Here is a 17,500-nt window from a genome sequence, read left to right on the forward strand (position 1 = left end):
TCAGCTAAATGCATTAGGGAAACTCGAGAGCAATTTAAAATTCAATAACAATATCTTAAAATAGACAATTGACCAATTAAGGCCCTGTTGCCACGTATCCAGATAATGCCGGTTGCTCAAAGCATGGTTAGCGCTAACCGGCGTTAAATACCATGGAAATCTATAGGTTCTGATACCTCTTAACCAACGGTTAGCGCTAACCAGGCTTCGAGCAACCGGGCCCTAATGGTTTCAGATTTAAAGCAGGTCAAAAAATATCCACTCTGGAGAGCGTATTCAAAAAGTTCTGGATTCGCCAGCAAATCCACCGGATACGTGTGGACGGAAGGCGTATCTGGAAAGAAAAAGTTGGGGATTTAAAAATATCCGGATACGTGTGGACGGGGCCTAAAGCAAAGCATCAGTGCGGCGTTGATAGATGGCATTAGTAATATCACTAATTTGGAGCCAACTGGGCCCTTAACTTTACTCTGAATACATCAAACTCTGCTGACACAAAACAAATACAACGTTCCACACTTACCGTCGATCTCACTGATGCCTTCATCCGATATCAAATTTATAATAATAATAATAATAATAATAATAATAATAATAATAATAATAATAATAATAACAATAATAATAATAATAATAATAATAAAATGAAGTTAAATCTGTATTAAAATACAAATTACTAAATTAAGATTCATTTAAAAGTCGAAGAGGAAGTCTATTAACTTAGGAATGGGACCTACTGCGTAAAGCTCTGCTTTTACGTGGGGGAGAAGATCCTGCAGGGAGTGCGAGGGATTATCTACAATACGTCTCCATAGCCACAAATCTCCATCTTTGATAATCTGTTTGATAGATGTTACATATTGAATGTTTTCCAAATCTGTAGCCTATCAATCTGACTCCAATGCTTACTATACGCAGCAACACCCCAAACACGGATGTAGTATAAATAAAGCGTGACATAATGAGAGAGTTAAAAAGATAATGAAGGTCGAAACTACTATAAAATTATACGCTTAAGCGCTCTTTCCATCAAGTCATCAAAATGTTTATCCCGGTTGGTAGGAGTAACCTGAAATGTCACTCCAAGAAGCTTCAGATAAAAGACACGTTTAATATCTAAAATTTCATCAGGATGGGGCAGGGTTGTTCTTCCTCTTATGACAATTTCATTGGTGTTACTCAAATTGAGTTTCAGTAAATTCTTCACTGCCCAGAGAATAGTTTTTTACCTCCCTAGAGGTATGGTCATTAACATTAGGCCCAACGGGAATGCTACACGTAACGCCATCTGCATATTTAGTCATCGAGATGTTTTTGGAATTTCAAGATGCCACGTGCACTGTCCATCTGTGACTACAGCAAAGTTCTCACGTTTACTCGCAGAGAATTTTACCAGGCGAAATAGCTTCAATGAGAAGCCGCAAATTCGGTGCTGTAGGGGCTTGCTCCTTTACTCCTAAAATTCCCTTTAGATGTCTTTTTTTCTTTTTTCTTTTAACTCAAAGACTCCTTATGTTTCGATATGTCCACTGGAACGCGGCTACGATTGCACTCGATTGTGACCTCTTCACCCTTTCGAAAGAAACTTACGATCACTTTTAAAATTCCGCTCATGACTCGACCGCATGGAAAAACAACGTACAGGACGTACAGGCGATCGTACAGGCGCAACAGTCAGAAAAGGCAAGCTGCTGTTTGGAAAATGAGCCTACGCTCCTACCCGAAAGGAGGAGAAACAGGGGCGCTTACCATTTAAACGGAATTTTTGGTGAGATATTTTTGACAGAAGGTATTGGACATTCCCTACCGAAAAATTGAGAAACGGAATGAGCTGTCCCATTTATGAGTCCATGTCCCAATGCCGTAAGAGTCTGGGTACAAATAAATGTGGCGGCCAATGCCCGCCAAGTGAAGTTATGTAATCCTCGCATAGGCGCCTGATTTTAGTGGTGCAAACAAATGATACAGAAAGTTCCAGTCGTTTCGGTAAAATTGGAAAAGAATACAACCTTCGAAGGTTGTTCTTTTTTTTCCGGAAAATTTCCTTTGGTGTCAGCTGTTCCATTTGTTTTCCCAACGGAACAACCAGTTTTTTTGCTAACAAGTGGTAATCACCCCAGGTTACCTCTGGTGAAATAGAGCCCACCAAAGGATGACATTTCATAAACTAGAAACAAATCATACAAAATACTATTGAAATGTTAAAAGAAAAAAGACGTTACGCATTATTCCGATCCAACCGACATCCCCACAATGTCGGACCCTGTTGGCTGTCGGTTACTGCGATTTTCATAATTCTGCAGAATCTCACCTTCAAGTTCTAAGCGCCAAACTGCGCTTTGGCTTCCATCAATCAAATTTCCGAACATGGCGGTGAAGATCGACTCCGCCGCCGGAAAGTGAATTGGAGTTTTCGTTTAGTTCAGAGGTCGAACACCATTATGATATACTTTTAGAAATTCTTCAGTAAAAAGATTCGTACAGATTCCATCGCTTTCCATCGGCGTCGAGTTTAAATATGCGAATGTACCGTGGGAACCAAAGACGCTGATTGGTGGGTTAGTCACGCATCAATTGATTTCGTCATTAGTGGTTGGCGTCGGAAGTTTGATTGATGGAAGCCAAAACGCAGTTTGCCCGTTGGCGCTTGGAGATGAATTCCGCAGAATTATGTCAGTTATCGGTAATATTTTTCTTGTTTTGTCGGCAATCAGTTATATTTATCGCCGTTTGTCGCTTGTTGGTTAACCCCATTCAGACCCTCTAACAAGTGTCGTTGTGGTTTTATAGATTATATTGTATGCTTCTCGAAATGGTTCACCAGATTTCTATAAATATTATCAAGAAGCCAATAAGATGTGACCTTTTCGCTTACTTTTTAAATGAACATATCATGGTCAATGTTGGAGTTTTGCAAATAGCCTCTCAAACATGATGGCCTAATCTAATTAAGTGGGAGTACTTTACAATTCGTGCCGGTTTAACAGAAGAACAGTTTGCCGGCATTGCAAAAAGATATTTCGCCAGATATTAAAAGAAACTGCATTCCCCACACAATTATACAAAACATTCAGAAGAGGTAATGCCGGAATGAGGCTGGCCGTATGCAGCTTATTAAGTTTTATGATTTCCAATGGAAACCAATAAGGAAAGAAGCAACGCTAAGGCCCAAATGCCAAGTTAAAACGATATTCATTGATTAACTTCATGGAGCGTTCATCGTCTCAACAAAAGCAATTTGATGAAAAGTCAAAAGTTAAACGCTTTTTTTTGTCTGTTGTCCTTCCCGACTTTTCTAACTTGTCATTTGAAGACTCTCATATCTCGACCGCTATAGTAATTCATAGTGCCAGAGAAATTATGAAGTTCTACTAGAGACCAAATGGAACTCTACGAGTCAAGATGACATAGCGGTCATAGACAGCGCCTCCCACCACCGCAATCGTATATGGACTGAGTTTCAGTCGGTCCCAACCTGTTTCGACGGTTTTGCTCTGGGAAGTCCAGTTTTCCTCCCTCTCTCGCCAAAATCGACCAGCAGGTTCTTTTCCCTATTTTGCAAGGGTAACCTTGCTTTAACCTCATTTATGTGATACTTAACGCTGGCAAGATTACAAACGATGGAAATGTTGGGGTAACTCTTTAAAAGCAGTCAAAAACTGCTAGAACGTCACTAGCATGAGTGTTCCCACAAGTACTTTCATTAGACTATGGCTGAGTATTCAGTGGTGGTATCTTGCAATGTTCCAAAACAGTTTCTTAGACCTTACGTTGCTTTCAGTTAAGTTTTTCGGTAAAAGATTTAAACAGCATTAGAGGCCTGGTGCAGAAACAGATTTATTAATATGAATGAATTCGAAAAACCGTTTACTGATAGACACCAGGGAAAAGATAAAATAACAAAATTAAACGATCTTTCGTCATTTATGTACTAATAAATTAATAAAGAAGTAAATTGCACCGTCTTATTTTTCTCAGGGACGAATCTACAGTTGTTTGCTGGATTTCGGGCATGTTACTGTCAGGAAGGATTTTTTCGAAGACACATGTTTGAAGAATGCGAGTCATGTGAACAACAAGGTGGATTAAAATGCGAAAATGGTTCCATTAGTCTTCAACGGGGTTACTGGTGGAAATGGGAGAACGATACAAACAAAGAACTTTACATATCCTTCAGCGAAGTCTTACGTGGGAATTCTTCTGTTGGAAACCAATCCATGATCGAGTACCGATACTCTCTTCCTCAAGCATATAAATGTCCAAGACCGGAATCATGTCTGGGAGGTATGGACTCCCCATGTATAGCTGGATATAAAGGACCATTGTGTGAAGTGTGTAATCCTGGATATTACAAACAGTTGAAGACATGCAAAGAGTGTCCCTCAAAAGCATGGATGATAGCACAGCTTTCTGTCATAGCAGCAGTGACTATTATAATTACTGCGTTTATGGTGTGGAGAGGCAGGAAACAAGCCAAGAACAAACAAGACCGCTCCTTAGTTGATATAATTCTTGGAAGACTAAAAATTGTTATCGGTTTCTACCAGGTAACATTTGGAGTTCTCGAGGCATTTGCATACATCAAATGGCCAGACTCTCTCGCACTTATTGGAAAATATTCCGAGATTTTACAGCTAAATATTTTACAGATTGCTCCAATCCACTGTCTCTTTCCAGATCTAAAAGTCAATGCTTTTGGAAGATTGTTTACTCTGCTCGGTATCAATGCTGCGGTCGTCATTTTAGCATTCATTATTTATGGAATTAGGAAGGTCTTATTGAGCAGAAAGACCTTCTCGAGTCAAATGGAGAAAGTGAAGAAAATTTCCGAAACAAAGCAGTTGGTCTACAGAACAGTCTTTTTTTTCCTTTACGTAACCTATCTAAGCACCTGCTCCAAGACAGCAAATGTTCTTCCCCTTGCTTGTCGAACACTGTGCCTTGACGAAAAAGGCGAAAACTGCGACTCGTTTCTAAGAGCTGACTTTACTGTCAAATGTTCCAGCCAAGAATTCCGACGATCTGTGATTATTGCATATTGCAGCCTTTTTTACATCATGTTCCTACCTATGGCTGCCTTGGTGGTTCTGTGGAGGCACCAAAGGTCTTTGAAGAATCTTGGCGACGGAGGTGACGATGAATCCACACATTCCCAGCGTTCAATTCCAGAAGTTGTCACAGGATTACAGTTTTTATTTGCAAATTATAACACTCACTCATGGTATTGGGAACTTGTTGAAACAGCTCGGAAGGTGGCATTAACGTCAGGCATTATCCTGATAGGAGGTGAGAGCAGAGCCTATGTTGGGTTAGCATGTGTTATGTCAGGTCTCCATGGTATGTTCTTTGCGTACAAGCGGCCGATAGCGGACCCCTTTGAGAACAACATGATGGTTTCTTCCCTTGCTGTCACATTCGTCAACCTCGTAATAGGTGTTGTGAGCAGAATTCCAGCAGAGAGGGCACAATCCCTGGTGGACTCATATATGGACCATATCATGTTCAATGCATTGGTATTTGGAGCAAATTTTTTGGTAATTGGAATTCTTGCGGGTAAGCATTTTGTTCGTATTTGAAATTAAATCAAAAAGAGTTGGAGACTTGGCTATCATTGTATGCGGTTGTGAGCTAGGAACATACAGCAGTTCACTTAATCTGAAAGATACCACACTATGATTAAGACACAGAATCGGCCCTGGACTTTCTGGTCCAAATTCCTTTTTCAGATTTTACGCGGAAAACAAAGTTACAAACTTATATTTAACATGTTTAAAGTGCCAACATAACCCTCTTTAGATCCATACTTTGGTCTCATACTTTGATCTCCAAGAGCGTAGGAAGTGGCAGTATTTACTTTCCCCAATAGGGACGTTAAGCAAGGACTACGTAGGTGAATAGAACGGTGAATAGAACGGTGATTTCTTCCGCCATGCGAAGGTGGCCTGGTTTCTAGCCGTAGTGCGCTTTCCGAATACGTAGGAGATCATGGCCGACCGTAGTGGAAAGTGCGTATGTATTTTGTTGTACATGATATGCTTAATATGTTATTGTTTCAACCTAAATGGCAAGATACAGGCATTTTATCCCTTTTTTATCATCTTTGGGGATTTCCAAACAGTTATTTGTTGATTTTGAGCTCAAAATGCGGTAGCAGCAGGCGCGAATAACAACGCTTTTCATAAGCGAGGCTTTCACCAGATAATTCACGATTTTTCTATTCTTTCACAGTACCTCTCGCCGCGACTTTTCGCATGTCTTTTATACCGAGATGAAAGTACTTTGGCGATTTAAACTCATACATATACATGTATCAGCATTTGAGCGAGAAAAGCAAATGAGGAGATCAAGATCTATATGTGTTTACGTTAATCCTGTAATTTTGTTCATTTTAGGTGCATGGAAATTTTGTTGTCGTTGCTCACAATGAAAAGTTACCGGTATTTGGGGATTCAAGTTGACAGGCTGATATTTCTGTTGGAGAACTAAGAATTCTTCTAAAATAAAGTTAGAACCGTGCGAAAGAAGGAGCAAATCTCTTATTTTTCCAAAAGATGACATGACACTCAACAAACTTCCGTTCTACTACGCGACTTGCTTAACGTGATTCCCTAGTATTGCACTGCGCATCCTGTTCTGCGCATAACACATCGTAGGCCTTATGGTCAAAATTCACGGCTTAGTTCTGTTTTCTCTGTATCACAAGTCTCGAAGGATATTTCTAAACAAAACTGTTTGAGTTTAACCATGAAGACTCTCAGCCATGTGTGAATATTGATATATCAAACGTTGCCAAAAACATTTCAAAATGGCGGCCTTTTGGGAAGGAAAGCTAGCTAGAAAGAAGAATGGCCGTTTTTACAGCACAGCAGTAGAGCGAAGAACGGAATACGTTTAAGACCCTCGCAAAAAAAGTCGAGTGATAGCCTTGCTGATGCTTAAGTGTCATTTCAGTCCGAGAGTGAAAGTGAAACCGCGCTATTGGGGAAACGTCTTGTCGAGGGGTCGAGCTCGGTTTACTTTCTGTTTTCTCCTAAACAAGGTTCGTGACCTACCTTTTTCTGACATAATTTTATTGTCTTACTCCTCCTCTTTGTGCGGTAAAACATTTTGCATAAGAAAAAAAGGGTTACATGGGAAAAAAGTATTCGTAGGCATCACTCGAGGGCACAAAACTGTTTCCTCGAGATCACGCACCCGAGGAATATTTGTAGTCAGTGCCTTTTCATGACGCGTGTCTGTGCCATAAAAAAACATTAAATTATTTCTTTTGAACAATACAATACACCTGTTGTGTTATTTCAAGAAGTACGTCAAAGCTGTGCTTCCTGTTCCTGCGAAACGTAGCGTGAACCGATGGAACAAACTTGTCTTTGATAGATGAAGTCGCAATGATTAAATGAGTAACTTGAGCAAGTTATTTCTCCCAAATGATCTTGGTGACCATTTTTTTTTTAATTTTACATTTTGAGTCAAAATAATCGTAGGGAACAATCGAGAAAAATTTAAAGAAAACCTTACGACAACTTCTATTACTAAGGAGTCACCAAGAGCTTTGAATTTTGGCGGAATGCTACATACTAGTTCCATTTTTCTGCGTCTAAAACTCTCCGTAATAGACATTACGTAGTCCTTGCTTAAAGTGCCTAATGATGTGCACACCATGATTTAATTTGACGAATCAAAAAAAAAAAATTGTTCATTGTTACGATGTAGTGACACATTTAAGAGATCGGTTATTCATTCCAGAAAAGCCAAAGGAAACCACGGGGGTCCATCAGTAAAATCTGTTTGCTCATTACTTTCCATCTCGTGGTATAACAAAGATAGATTGAGTTGCAGTGTCAAATTGAAAGTTTCATCTTTTAAGCCAACTCAAACAAAGAGGCTAGGAGGAAAAGCTCAACTAGGCTGAATGTTCTTTTTTGACCCATCATACGAGATGTGTTCACTACGAACAAAGAAAGTTTGTCTACACATTGTAACTGAATTTCGAACGATAGCCTAGCAGTGAATAGCACAATTTCAGGGAAATTGTGCGTTTTTTTATAAAAAGCATGAAACTTCCCACCAATGTCAAGGAAGGGACAGTTAACAATTTGGGATATAGAGGCATGGCTGAAATGACCTGCAACTGGAATAAGCTGGTTTTGAGAAAAATGCTGACATCAGAACTTTCCTTGAGACATTTTTTTTTTGTGTGTGTGTAGACCGTGGTTGCATTTTTTTGTTAAATGTTCGAGTTTCAAGACGTCCAAAAAATATCAAAAGAGAATTCAAGCATAATATAACCTAGGATTTGAATTGTAATAATACGCATAATGGTAAAAAGGGCACATTGATAATATAAAAAAAAAAACTAAATACTTGTCTCTACAAGTAATCTATAATTTTCAACTATATATGTCATCTTAGATTATGCCCACTTTTTGCATTTTTTTGTTGGTTAGTAAACACTTATACTTTGAGAATGATGGCTTTGACTGCAAGCGTACAGGGCTGTGAACTAAAGGTTTGCGTTTGAGCACTTGCACAACCATCTGCAGACTTCCTTGCAGGAATAATAAATGAGCTTATAGCAGCTTTGATGGGCTTATGGAAGTGTTGGCCACAAAGGTTTTCATTGACTATTTATCTCCCATCCCTATTCAGCAGGACGTGGAAGCTCTGGAAGTGCTAGGTGTACTTAACCCCAAACATGGCTACCTTGATACGATGCTCGAAGGGTATGTTGCTCTAGAGCTGCAGATGTCGGGGGAATGTTATCTCAACTACGGCAACACAAGCGAAATAGTTGCCTTCTTGCCTTCTCCACACACGTGATGATGTTCCTAGGTGTAGACAGGCCAAACACGACTCCTATTGGTAAAGATAGGAAATTCAAAGACCTCAGATCCGTTCATTAGGGCTTTCGCAGCCTGATATGATAGTCTCCCGACTGGTTTAGGTTTATGAATCTTTGTTAGAGTGTAGAAAACAGGGTTTCGTGGAATCTGTGACGTGTTTGGTGTCAAATTAGTCATGTCATCAATGTGGTCTCCGTGACGGAGAGCATCGATGAGTTCTTTGGCTTTTTGAAAGGTTTCTAATGTCATGGGTATAATGTATCACGAGAGGGTCAGATTCTCTTAGATCAGAAAAAAAAACCGTAAGCCACTAAATTACCCGTGGCATTAGAGAGAGTCTTAAAAAGCCAAAGAACTCATCAATGCTTTCCATCACGGAGACCACATTGACGACATGACTAAGAAATGGTCATCCCTGACCAGACCTGCCACGAATCCCTGTTTTCTACACTCTAACAAAGATTCACAAACCCAACCCGGTCGGGAGACCTATCATATTTGGCTGTGAAGGCCCTACTGAACGAATCTCATCATTTTTTGATCACCTACTTCAGCCTATTGCTAAAACGAAAAAAAAACTCATACCTCAAAGATACCAGTCTCAAATTAAGACACAATCATTGTCTTATTGGAAGTTACTAGCCTTTACACTAACATCCCACGGGAAGAAGGAATCGGCATTGCATGTAGAACATACGAAACATTCTATGAGAACAAACCTCCGATTCCGTCTCACTCTTTCTTAGAGAAATGCTAAGACTTCTCTTGAAAGCCGTGAGAAAGAGATGAAATCTTGCAGCACACGAAACCGCAGTGGGAACAAAAATGGCCTTATCTTTTGCTAACATTTTCAAAGTTATCAACCAAAGTCCTTACAATTACAAAGCACGCATTTGGAAAAGATACATTGACGACATCTTTTCTCTATAGAACATAAACAAAGAAGCAAAAACAACTTGACAGAGCTAGCAAATAGCTATCACCCTACAATAAATTCACGGCTGAGATTTCAGATGCTGAAATAACAATCCTGGATACATATGTAGACAAGAGCGAGAGATTCAAAAAGGAAAAAAAGTACTCTATTCTTGATGTGTGCACACACTTCAAACCGACAGAGATTTTCCAATACACGCATTTCAAGTCCTGCCACATTCCAGGCGTCAGGAAAGGCTTCATCAAAGGCGAAGCCCTAAGCAAAATTTGAAAAACACATCGCACAATTCAAACAAAGATTACGCCACCGGGGTTATCCAGCCGATAACTTGGTAAACATCTCTTTATATGAAGTCAAGTTTAGCGAAAGAATGTTGGCTCTACAAAATAAAATGAAAAATTGCCGTTTGTTACAGAATGTCATATCAACCATCAGTCCTTAATCTCAAGAATATTATAATGAACAAATGGCATCTTATATACAAAACCAGCCCTTACTAGCAGAGATCTTAAAAAAACCTCACTAATTTCAAATAGAAAAGGGAGGTCTTTGAAAGATAGAACATAGCTCTGAGGTCTTTGAATTTCCTATCTTGATCAATAGGAGTCGCATTTGGCCTGACTACACCTGGAAACACTTTTTGTAGGCTTCTCCAAAATTTCATGCTATTTGCAGAGTTTTACTAATAATAAAAATCAAGGAATAATGTGAATATGTCATTTTGCTGGTGTCTGGATTAAATGACGCATTTTTGAATAGGTCTGTAGCTCATTTGAAATTTCCTTTACCTTTAACAGGAAACTAGTTGAAAAAGTAAACCCCAGAAAATGCTGACGTCACTATTTTTTTTTATTTTTTAAAAAACCTCTTAATCACCGTTACAGGACTTCTTGGCCATGCCTCTATAACCAAGATTGTTAATTTTTATGAAGGATAACAAGCACGCAGAGTTTGATTCTTTCATTATAAAACGCACAATTCCTTCTCTTAACAGCCTGACTACAAAAACACTTCAGGATCTTGCAATACGATTAGAATACAGTGACGGGAACAAACATCCGGGCATTTACAACCGCTGGAGAAAAACAGTGGGGCGAATACGCATTTTGCAGAGTACTAAGCTCAGTTGTTGGTCTTCTCGTTCACTTATGATACTACACAAACGTATTCACTTCTTTTCTTTCTTCTTTTTTCAGTCCAGTACCTCAGGTATTTTTGCCGCTTTATCAAAGAATGGCGCAAAAATCCACAATGGTCTCTTTCGTGTTGCCTGGCGTTGCTTATGCCTCTTAATGACCTCCAGAACGAGATAAGAGGAATGGCAGGGAAAAGTTTTCTGAAAGATCAAGTGCAAACTGGTACGTTTAACATGCCATCAGTATCTAACACGTTAAAGGAGAGTGGAGCAGTAAGCTTTGAACTTGCTACTATCCATGAGCAGTCGAAAGAGTCAGTTGAACCTCGATCAGTGAACCTTGGCTATGAAGAAAGCGACAATGGTGGCCTTGAAGAAGAAGATGCTGACAAACTCGCATTTGACATAAGAAAGGAGAGTGGGGCAGTAAGCTTTGAACTTGTTACTATTCATGTACAGCCAAAAGAGTCAGTTGAACCTCGATCAGTCAAATTTGGCTTTGAAGAAGGCGACAACGCTGACCTTGAAGAAGAAGATGCTGACAAAGTGGCGTTTGACACAAAAAAGGAGAGTGGAGAAGCAAGCTTTGAACTTGCTACTATTCATGTGCAGTCGAGAGAGTCAGTTGAACCTCGATCAGTCAACTTTGGCCTTGAAGAAGGCGACAACGGTGGCCTTAAAGAAGAAGATGCTGACAAAGTCGCATTTGACACAAGAAAGGAGAGTGGAGCAGTAAGCTATGAACTTGCTACTATTCATGTGCAGCCGAGAGAGTCAGCTGAACCTCAATCAGTCAACTTTGGCTCTGAAGAGGGCGACAACGGTGGCCTTAAAGAAGAAGATGCTGACAAAGTGGCATTTGACACAAGAAAGGAGAGTGGAGCAGCAAGCTTTGAACTTGCTACTATTCATGTGCAGCCGAAAGAGTCAGTTAAACCTCGATCAGTCAACTTTGGCTATGAAGAAAGCGACAACGGTTGCCTTGAAGAAGAAGATGCTGACAAAGTGGCATTTGACACAAGAAAGGAGAGTGGAGCAGTAAGCTATGAACTTGCTACTATTCATGTGCAGCCGAAAGAGTCAGTTGAACCTCGATCAGTCAACTTTGGCTATGAAGGAAGCGACAACGGTTGCCTTGAAGAAGAAGATGCTGACAAAGTGGCATTTGACACAAGAAAGGAGAGTGGAGTAGTAAGCTTTGAACTTGCTACTACTTATGTGCAACCGAAAGAGTCAGTTGAACCTCGGTCAGTCAACTTTGGCTTTGAAGAAAGCGATAACGGTGGCCTTGAAGAGGAAGATGCTGACAAAGTGGCATTTGACAGAGGAAAGAAGCTGGATCCTCTCGCAAACCCGAAAGATACATTCGATACTCATTTCTGACTGGCTTGTTCGAAGTTTAACTGGATTAACTGAAAATTACCGCGGACAACGGCATTCTTTTGTAGAAATATATAACCTTAGGTCCTTCAATAATGTAACCTGACAACATATGAGTATCTTATTTGATCTTGAAATCGTTATCAGTAATAGAAGATAAAAGATTACCTCCACGTAAGTCTCAAGGTTTGAAAATCCTCATGGCATATTCCTTTAATTTATCCCCCTGAGATTCTTCTTTTGGGACTGTTTATCGTTAGAATTCTAGATTAAACTGGTCGGTTGTTAGAAATTATGTCTGTCGTTGACTCTGTCTTCCCTGACTAGAATTGATAAGGGCTGAAGTCTTGGACGCTCTAAATCTTGTATTGTGAATTCCTCACCATGCAGTATTATAAAGATAAAATGAACTTGCAACTGACGTTAACACAAAATTGTGAAGGCCGATTGTGGAGAAGTCATTGTGAATGACACGGATCGTAAAATTCCAAAAAAAAACCTAAGCAAAGATTGACGTGAGGCGATCACCAACCTGCTGTGTGCAACTTACACTGATACACAGCTAGTCGACAACATAAACCAACAGTATAGCTGTGAGCATAGCCCTGAGACAAGCAATGAAGGAGGTTCAAGAATCTTTCAATAAGTTCATATACATTATAAAATAATAATTAAACGTAAATAGTTTCAGGTTTTATAGCCAAAGAAATTTCTTTTGAAGAAGTAAAATTGTTTCATCTCCTGCGCGAGCAGCTGTGCCTGGAGGCCCAGACTGGTTGAAGGCTCAGCTCTGTCGCCTTCCTGTTTTCCAAGACAGGAAACTTTGCTCCGCACTGTCTCTTGTCATTCAGGTGTACAGATGGTCGCAGCCGACATACTGCAGGGTCCGGAAGGAGCCTGCTACGGTTTAGTATCCCGTCCAGTGGTCAGTAGCAATGGTCTCAGTCGCTTCATGTTACAGAAACCGAGATAAGCTCCAGCAGTGTAAACCCTCGGGATTCGAGAGCGACTTCGCTTTACCTTGCATTGCCAATCATGATTTGTAAGAATCAGGGTAATATCGCACTTCAGCAGTTTAGTTTAGTAACCGAAAGGGAAAGTACTGCGTGTGCAGCAAAATGTCATCTCAAAAAGAAATTAAGCAATTTCATTGTATGAACAACATTAAGCCTTCCAAAAATGGAATAATGTTCACCGGTGTTGACGAAGAGACTCGGTGGTGAAGATGGACTCTCCTGATTATGGACTGCTAACTTGTAAAAATATCAAACATAATGATTTGTACAATTTATTGCCATGCATGCAAGTTAACTTTACTTAACCTTATCGTTGAAGATCTTTGGGATTTACACAAGCTATGTAAGCTGGTAAGCTTCCAAAATGCTGCTTAAATTTTTTTATAATACTTAGAAGACCTGGTAGTGACTGAATGCATGATAGTTTATACCGCGTACTTCTGTTTGTAAAATTGCTATACATTTTAGTAGTTAGTTCATATTTTGTGATGTTGCCAGGTAGCTGCTTAGCCTCAATAAAAGAATGCCGAATTAATTAAAGTAAGAAAGATAATTTTCTTTAACTTAAAACAAATCATCTTTATCTTCAAAGGCCTTCAGCAAGATTTGTTCATCTCCTGGAGTTCTCAATAGTAATACCGTGTAAGATGGGGACGTTGAAACGTACGCACCAAGGTCCAAAAAATGAAATAGAGTGGGTTAGGGGATCCTCGGTAGTATGCCTCCAGGCTTGATTAAAAATTAAGGAAAAACATGAATGATGATAGAGACCTTGAGATACCCGTAAATCGGTGTACGGGTAACGGGTAGCGTCATATCTTTTTCATTTTGCGATGACAAACGTCGATCTTACCCGGTAGACCCAGCCGTTTTCCCGGGGTAGAAACCAGTTTACCGGAAGAAGAATTATGAGTATCTACAGAGAAGACATGATGGAGAAACGAGTACGTTTTCATAATCGGAGTATTTTCTAAACAGAGAACATTCGTAAGGAAGAATTTTGGATATACTTGATAGCCTTTATTAAACAATGCAGTAAACTTATTTCTGAAGAAAAAGAAGAACCTTGCTACCGAGCCTGCCATCGTTACCAATCCCCGCCCGGCAACTCTACGGGTATCTTAATCAAAATGGCTGCATGGACATTTTACTTGTACTGGTACACTACCCGTACCCGTATACTGAAAACGGATTTTACCGGCAACATATACGTGTATCGTAAGGTCTCTAATATCACCAAATATTCTGTGCTACTCGTTTTTAATTTGTTTGACGTTCAGCATCAGAAACAGCGGTGAATAGTATTATTATATCCATGAAGAGTGTAGCCTGCGAACGCGGACGTATTTCCGGCGGTCGTTTCTCTCCCCCGAAAAAGGGAGAGAGTGTGGAGTTAGTGGTTCTCAAGACAGGAAGGGTTTTGGTACCGTGACTACCTTATGGGCACATAATGCCCTGATATGGATGAAGATGTTAGAAAAGGCGATGGAGGTCGTGGCTAAGGCTATGAGTCAAATCAAAAAGAGGTAGTGCCCAAGAGCTTTCTTCAACTGTTGGAGAGAAAGAAAACCAATATTTGATTTGATTTGAGTTAATTTCAATTAGTGTTCCAGCGCTAAATCCATTGACACAGAAATAAAGATGTCACTAGTCTTAGCTCACAGCAAGAAACTCAAACATGAGCTAAATATAAATTTCTTCCTGGTTGGTGAGTGCATATGATTATTTTTCATTACGAGTTGAGAATATTAAAAAAACGAACGACCGATAGCAAGTGAATTTGTGATACCTCACAACTCGTAAATAACCATGACGTAATTTATTTATTTTTACATAGCGTTCTCACATTCGCTCACTTAGATGTACTGAAATATTACACAATAAGTGTTAATAACTGTCAGTGGCGCGGTGATATCAACACAAACACTACATCAAGTGAAGCTATGATCCTCGCAGTTATGAATGCGATTTTTGCAATTGCGCAAAGAAGCCTGAAAATTTCAGGACTTCAACGGGGTTTGAACCCGTGACCTCGCGATACCGGTGCGACGCTCTAATCAACTGAGCTATGAAGCCACTGACGTTAGGAACTGGTCATTTGTGGGTTCTAATGTTCCCGTGAGGAATGAATCAACGATGAAATGATATATGAAATGGATCATATATGAACTGCGGATACGAAATCAAGTGAAGCTATGATCCTCGCAGTTATGAACGCAATTTTTTCAATTGCGTAAAGGAGCCTGAAAATTTCAGGACTTCAACGGGGTTTGAACCCGTAACCTCGCGATACCGGTGCGACGCTCTAACCAACTGAGCTATGAATATTCGACTTTTATCTTTGAGTGTACAGTGGAATAAAATACATCAGTAAAACTCTTCTTTGACCTTGAACTGAATATATTTTTTTTAATGGCTTCTAATTTTAGCGTGATTCCTATTCGCTGGCTATCGACAGTTTACGCTGACATTGCGTTTTTCCTGTTCCATTCGCTGGCTGAGGGCGTGCTTGTTTTCTTTTAAAACTCTTGCGGATCAAGAAAAATTCATTGCCAAACTGGTGTATTTTTCGTTCAATTTTCGTATAGATGCTCGCAGGCGTAAATGACTTACTTCAGTAGTAAATGTGTATCGTAATATGTAAGGTTGTGCTCGTAAATTCATCTTTAAATTTTTCAGTAGGATTCAGTTAAGTTAAAAATAAACGAAGGATCACAAAGGTGTTTGGCCTTGCTTAGTCCACTCATGTTGTTCCATCCTCATTACACACTACGCGTTACGCTTAATACTAGATTTAGCCAAGCCTAAAGCGGGGCTCCCTGGTTATTTATTCTTACTGCCTGTAGGGTTAGTGAAAATAAAAGGTTTCGAATTGTCCACGTTTTGATGTTTCCGGTTGCTGCTTTAATAATTAAATAATTATCTTTGCTTTCTTCCATAGAAAAATTCATTTCCTAACTAGTGAATTCCACGGTAAATTTTAAGCTAAAAACCGATATCGCTTGAATCACGAAGCGATGAGTACGATAACCCTTCACCGCTTTACTTTGTTAGGCTAGAAAATTATCAAAATTGTTCCAGCTTGCTTGTGTTTGGTTGCATAACCAGCTTTTAATCTAAACAACTAACTTTTTAAATGAAACCATGTTGTCTCGCAGTGATGAGCGCAAATTTCTATTGCGTCGTGAAGCCTTAAAATTTTTCAGGACTTCAACGGGATTTGAACCCGCGACCTCGCCTTCAGGCTTCTCGACGCAATAGAAATTTGCGCTCATCACTGCGAGACAACATGGTTTCATTTGATTTCATACCCGCAGTACAATATATGATGTATTTCATATATATCTTCAACTAACTTTTTATATCAAGTTACGTGTCCTTTTGCACGAGACGGCTACCGAATTACAAACGTTTTTTGATTATCCGAAAGTAGCAGCCCCTTAAGCCATAGCCAGTTGCATCAGAAAGTAACGGGGACCGTTCCTTTCGGAATTCTACGGTCCTTTGAATCGCAATCAGTCTTATACTGATATTCGAAACCATATCATTCATAGAAGATGTTTGAGGAACTCTTCTCGGGGAAACAGAAATAAACTCTTGCATTCTGTGGGTTGAATGTTCTTTACTCTGCGACGACTGAACTTAAGTGCGGTTGAGCATAGCGCATGCGTCGATAGACGGTTTACCAGCTTTAAGGCCCTGACGCAAGATTAACTGCGCATGCTAATTCACAAGCCGGATAAAAAATCATGTCAAGTAGACCCGGTCCCAACGTTGATTGTTGTTCAGTTGCTGGGCATTTTGCTGCCAGTCAAAACCAAGTCAGTCAATCTTTCTTTTGAGACTGGCCAGTTTGCTAGGATCTGGAAAGAGGCGCTCGTCTTACCTTCTCTTCAGAAGCATAACTTGGACATTGCCTATAAGAATTTTCGTCCAGTGAGCAATCTCGCCTATATATATATATCCAAGCTCTCAGAAAGGGCGAGTGTTGATCAGTTCACTGAGCATCTGACAGTCACCGAGCGCCATTCCCTGCTGCAATCTGCGTATAAACCTCCACACGGTACGGAAACAGCAAAGTAAAGAATGACATCCTGATGTCAATGAATCAGCAACATGTCACCCTGCTTGTTTTAAAGGATTTAAGTGCGGCATTTGATACGATACACCATGATGCGCTGATTCAGCG

The 17,500-nt window shown here is 39.9% G+C and overlaps 1 protein-coding gene across 1 annotated transcript in view; it reads left to right on the forward strand.

Annotated features, from left to right (window-relative positions):
• The window catches only part of LOC137988288 (uncharacterized), a 32,314-nt gene extending 20,016 nt beyond the window's left edge, over positions 1 to 12,298 (forward strand). The window contains exons 5-7 of the mRNA XM_068834326.1: positions 3,979 to 5,553; positions 10,977 to 11,800; positions 11,987 to 12,298. Coding sequence (XP_068690427.1) covers positions 3,979 to 5,553; positions 10,977 to 11,800; positions 11,987 to 12,298 — 2,711 coding nt within the window. The remainder of the gene's footprint in view (positions 1 to 3,978; positions 5,554 to 10,976; positions 11,801 to 11,986) is intronic.
• The last annotated feature ends 5,202 nt before the right edge of the window (positions 12,299 to 17,500 follow it).

Source organism: Montipora foliosa, unplaced genomic scaffold (assembly GCF_036669935.1).
Source record: "Montipora foliosa isolate CH-2021 unplaced genomic scaffold, ASM3666993v2 scaffold_412, whole genome shotgun sequence".
In the NCBI taxonomy this organism is placed as follows: domain Eukaryota; kingdom Metazoa; phylum Cnidaria; class Anthozoa; order Scleractinia; family Acroporidae; genus Montipora; species Montipora foliosa.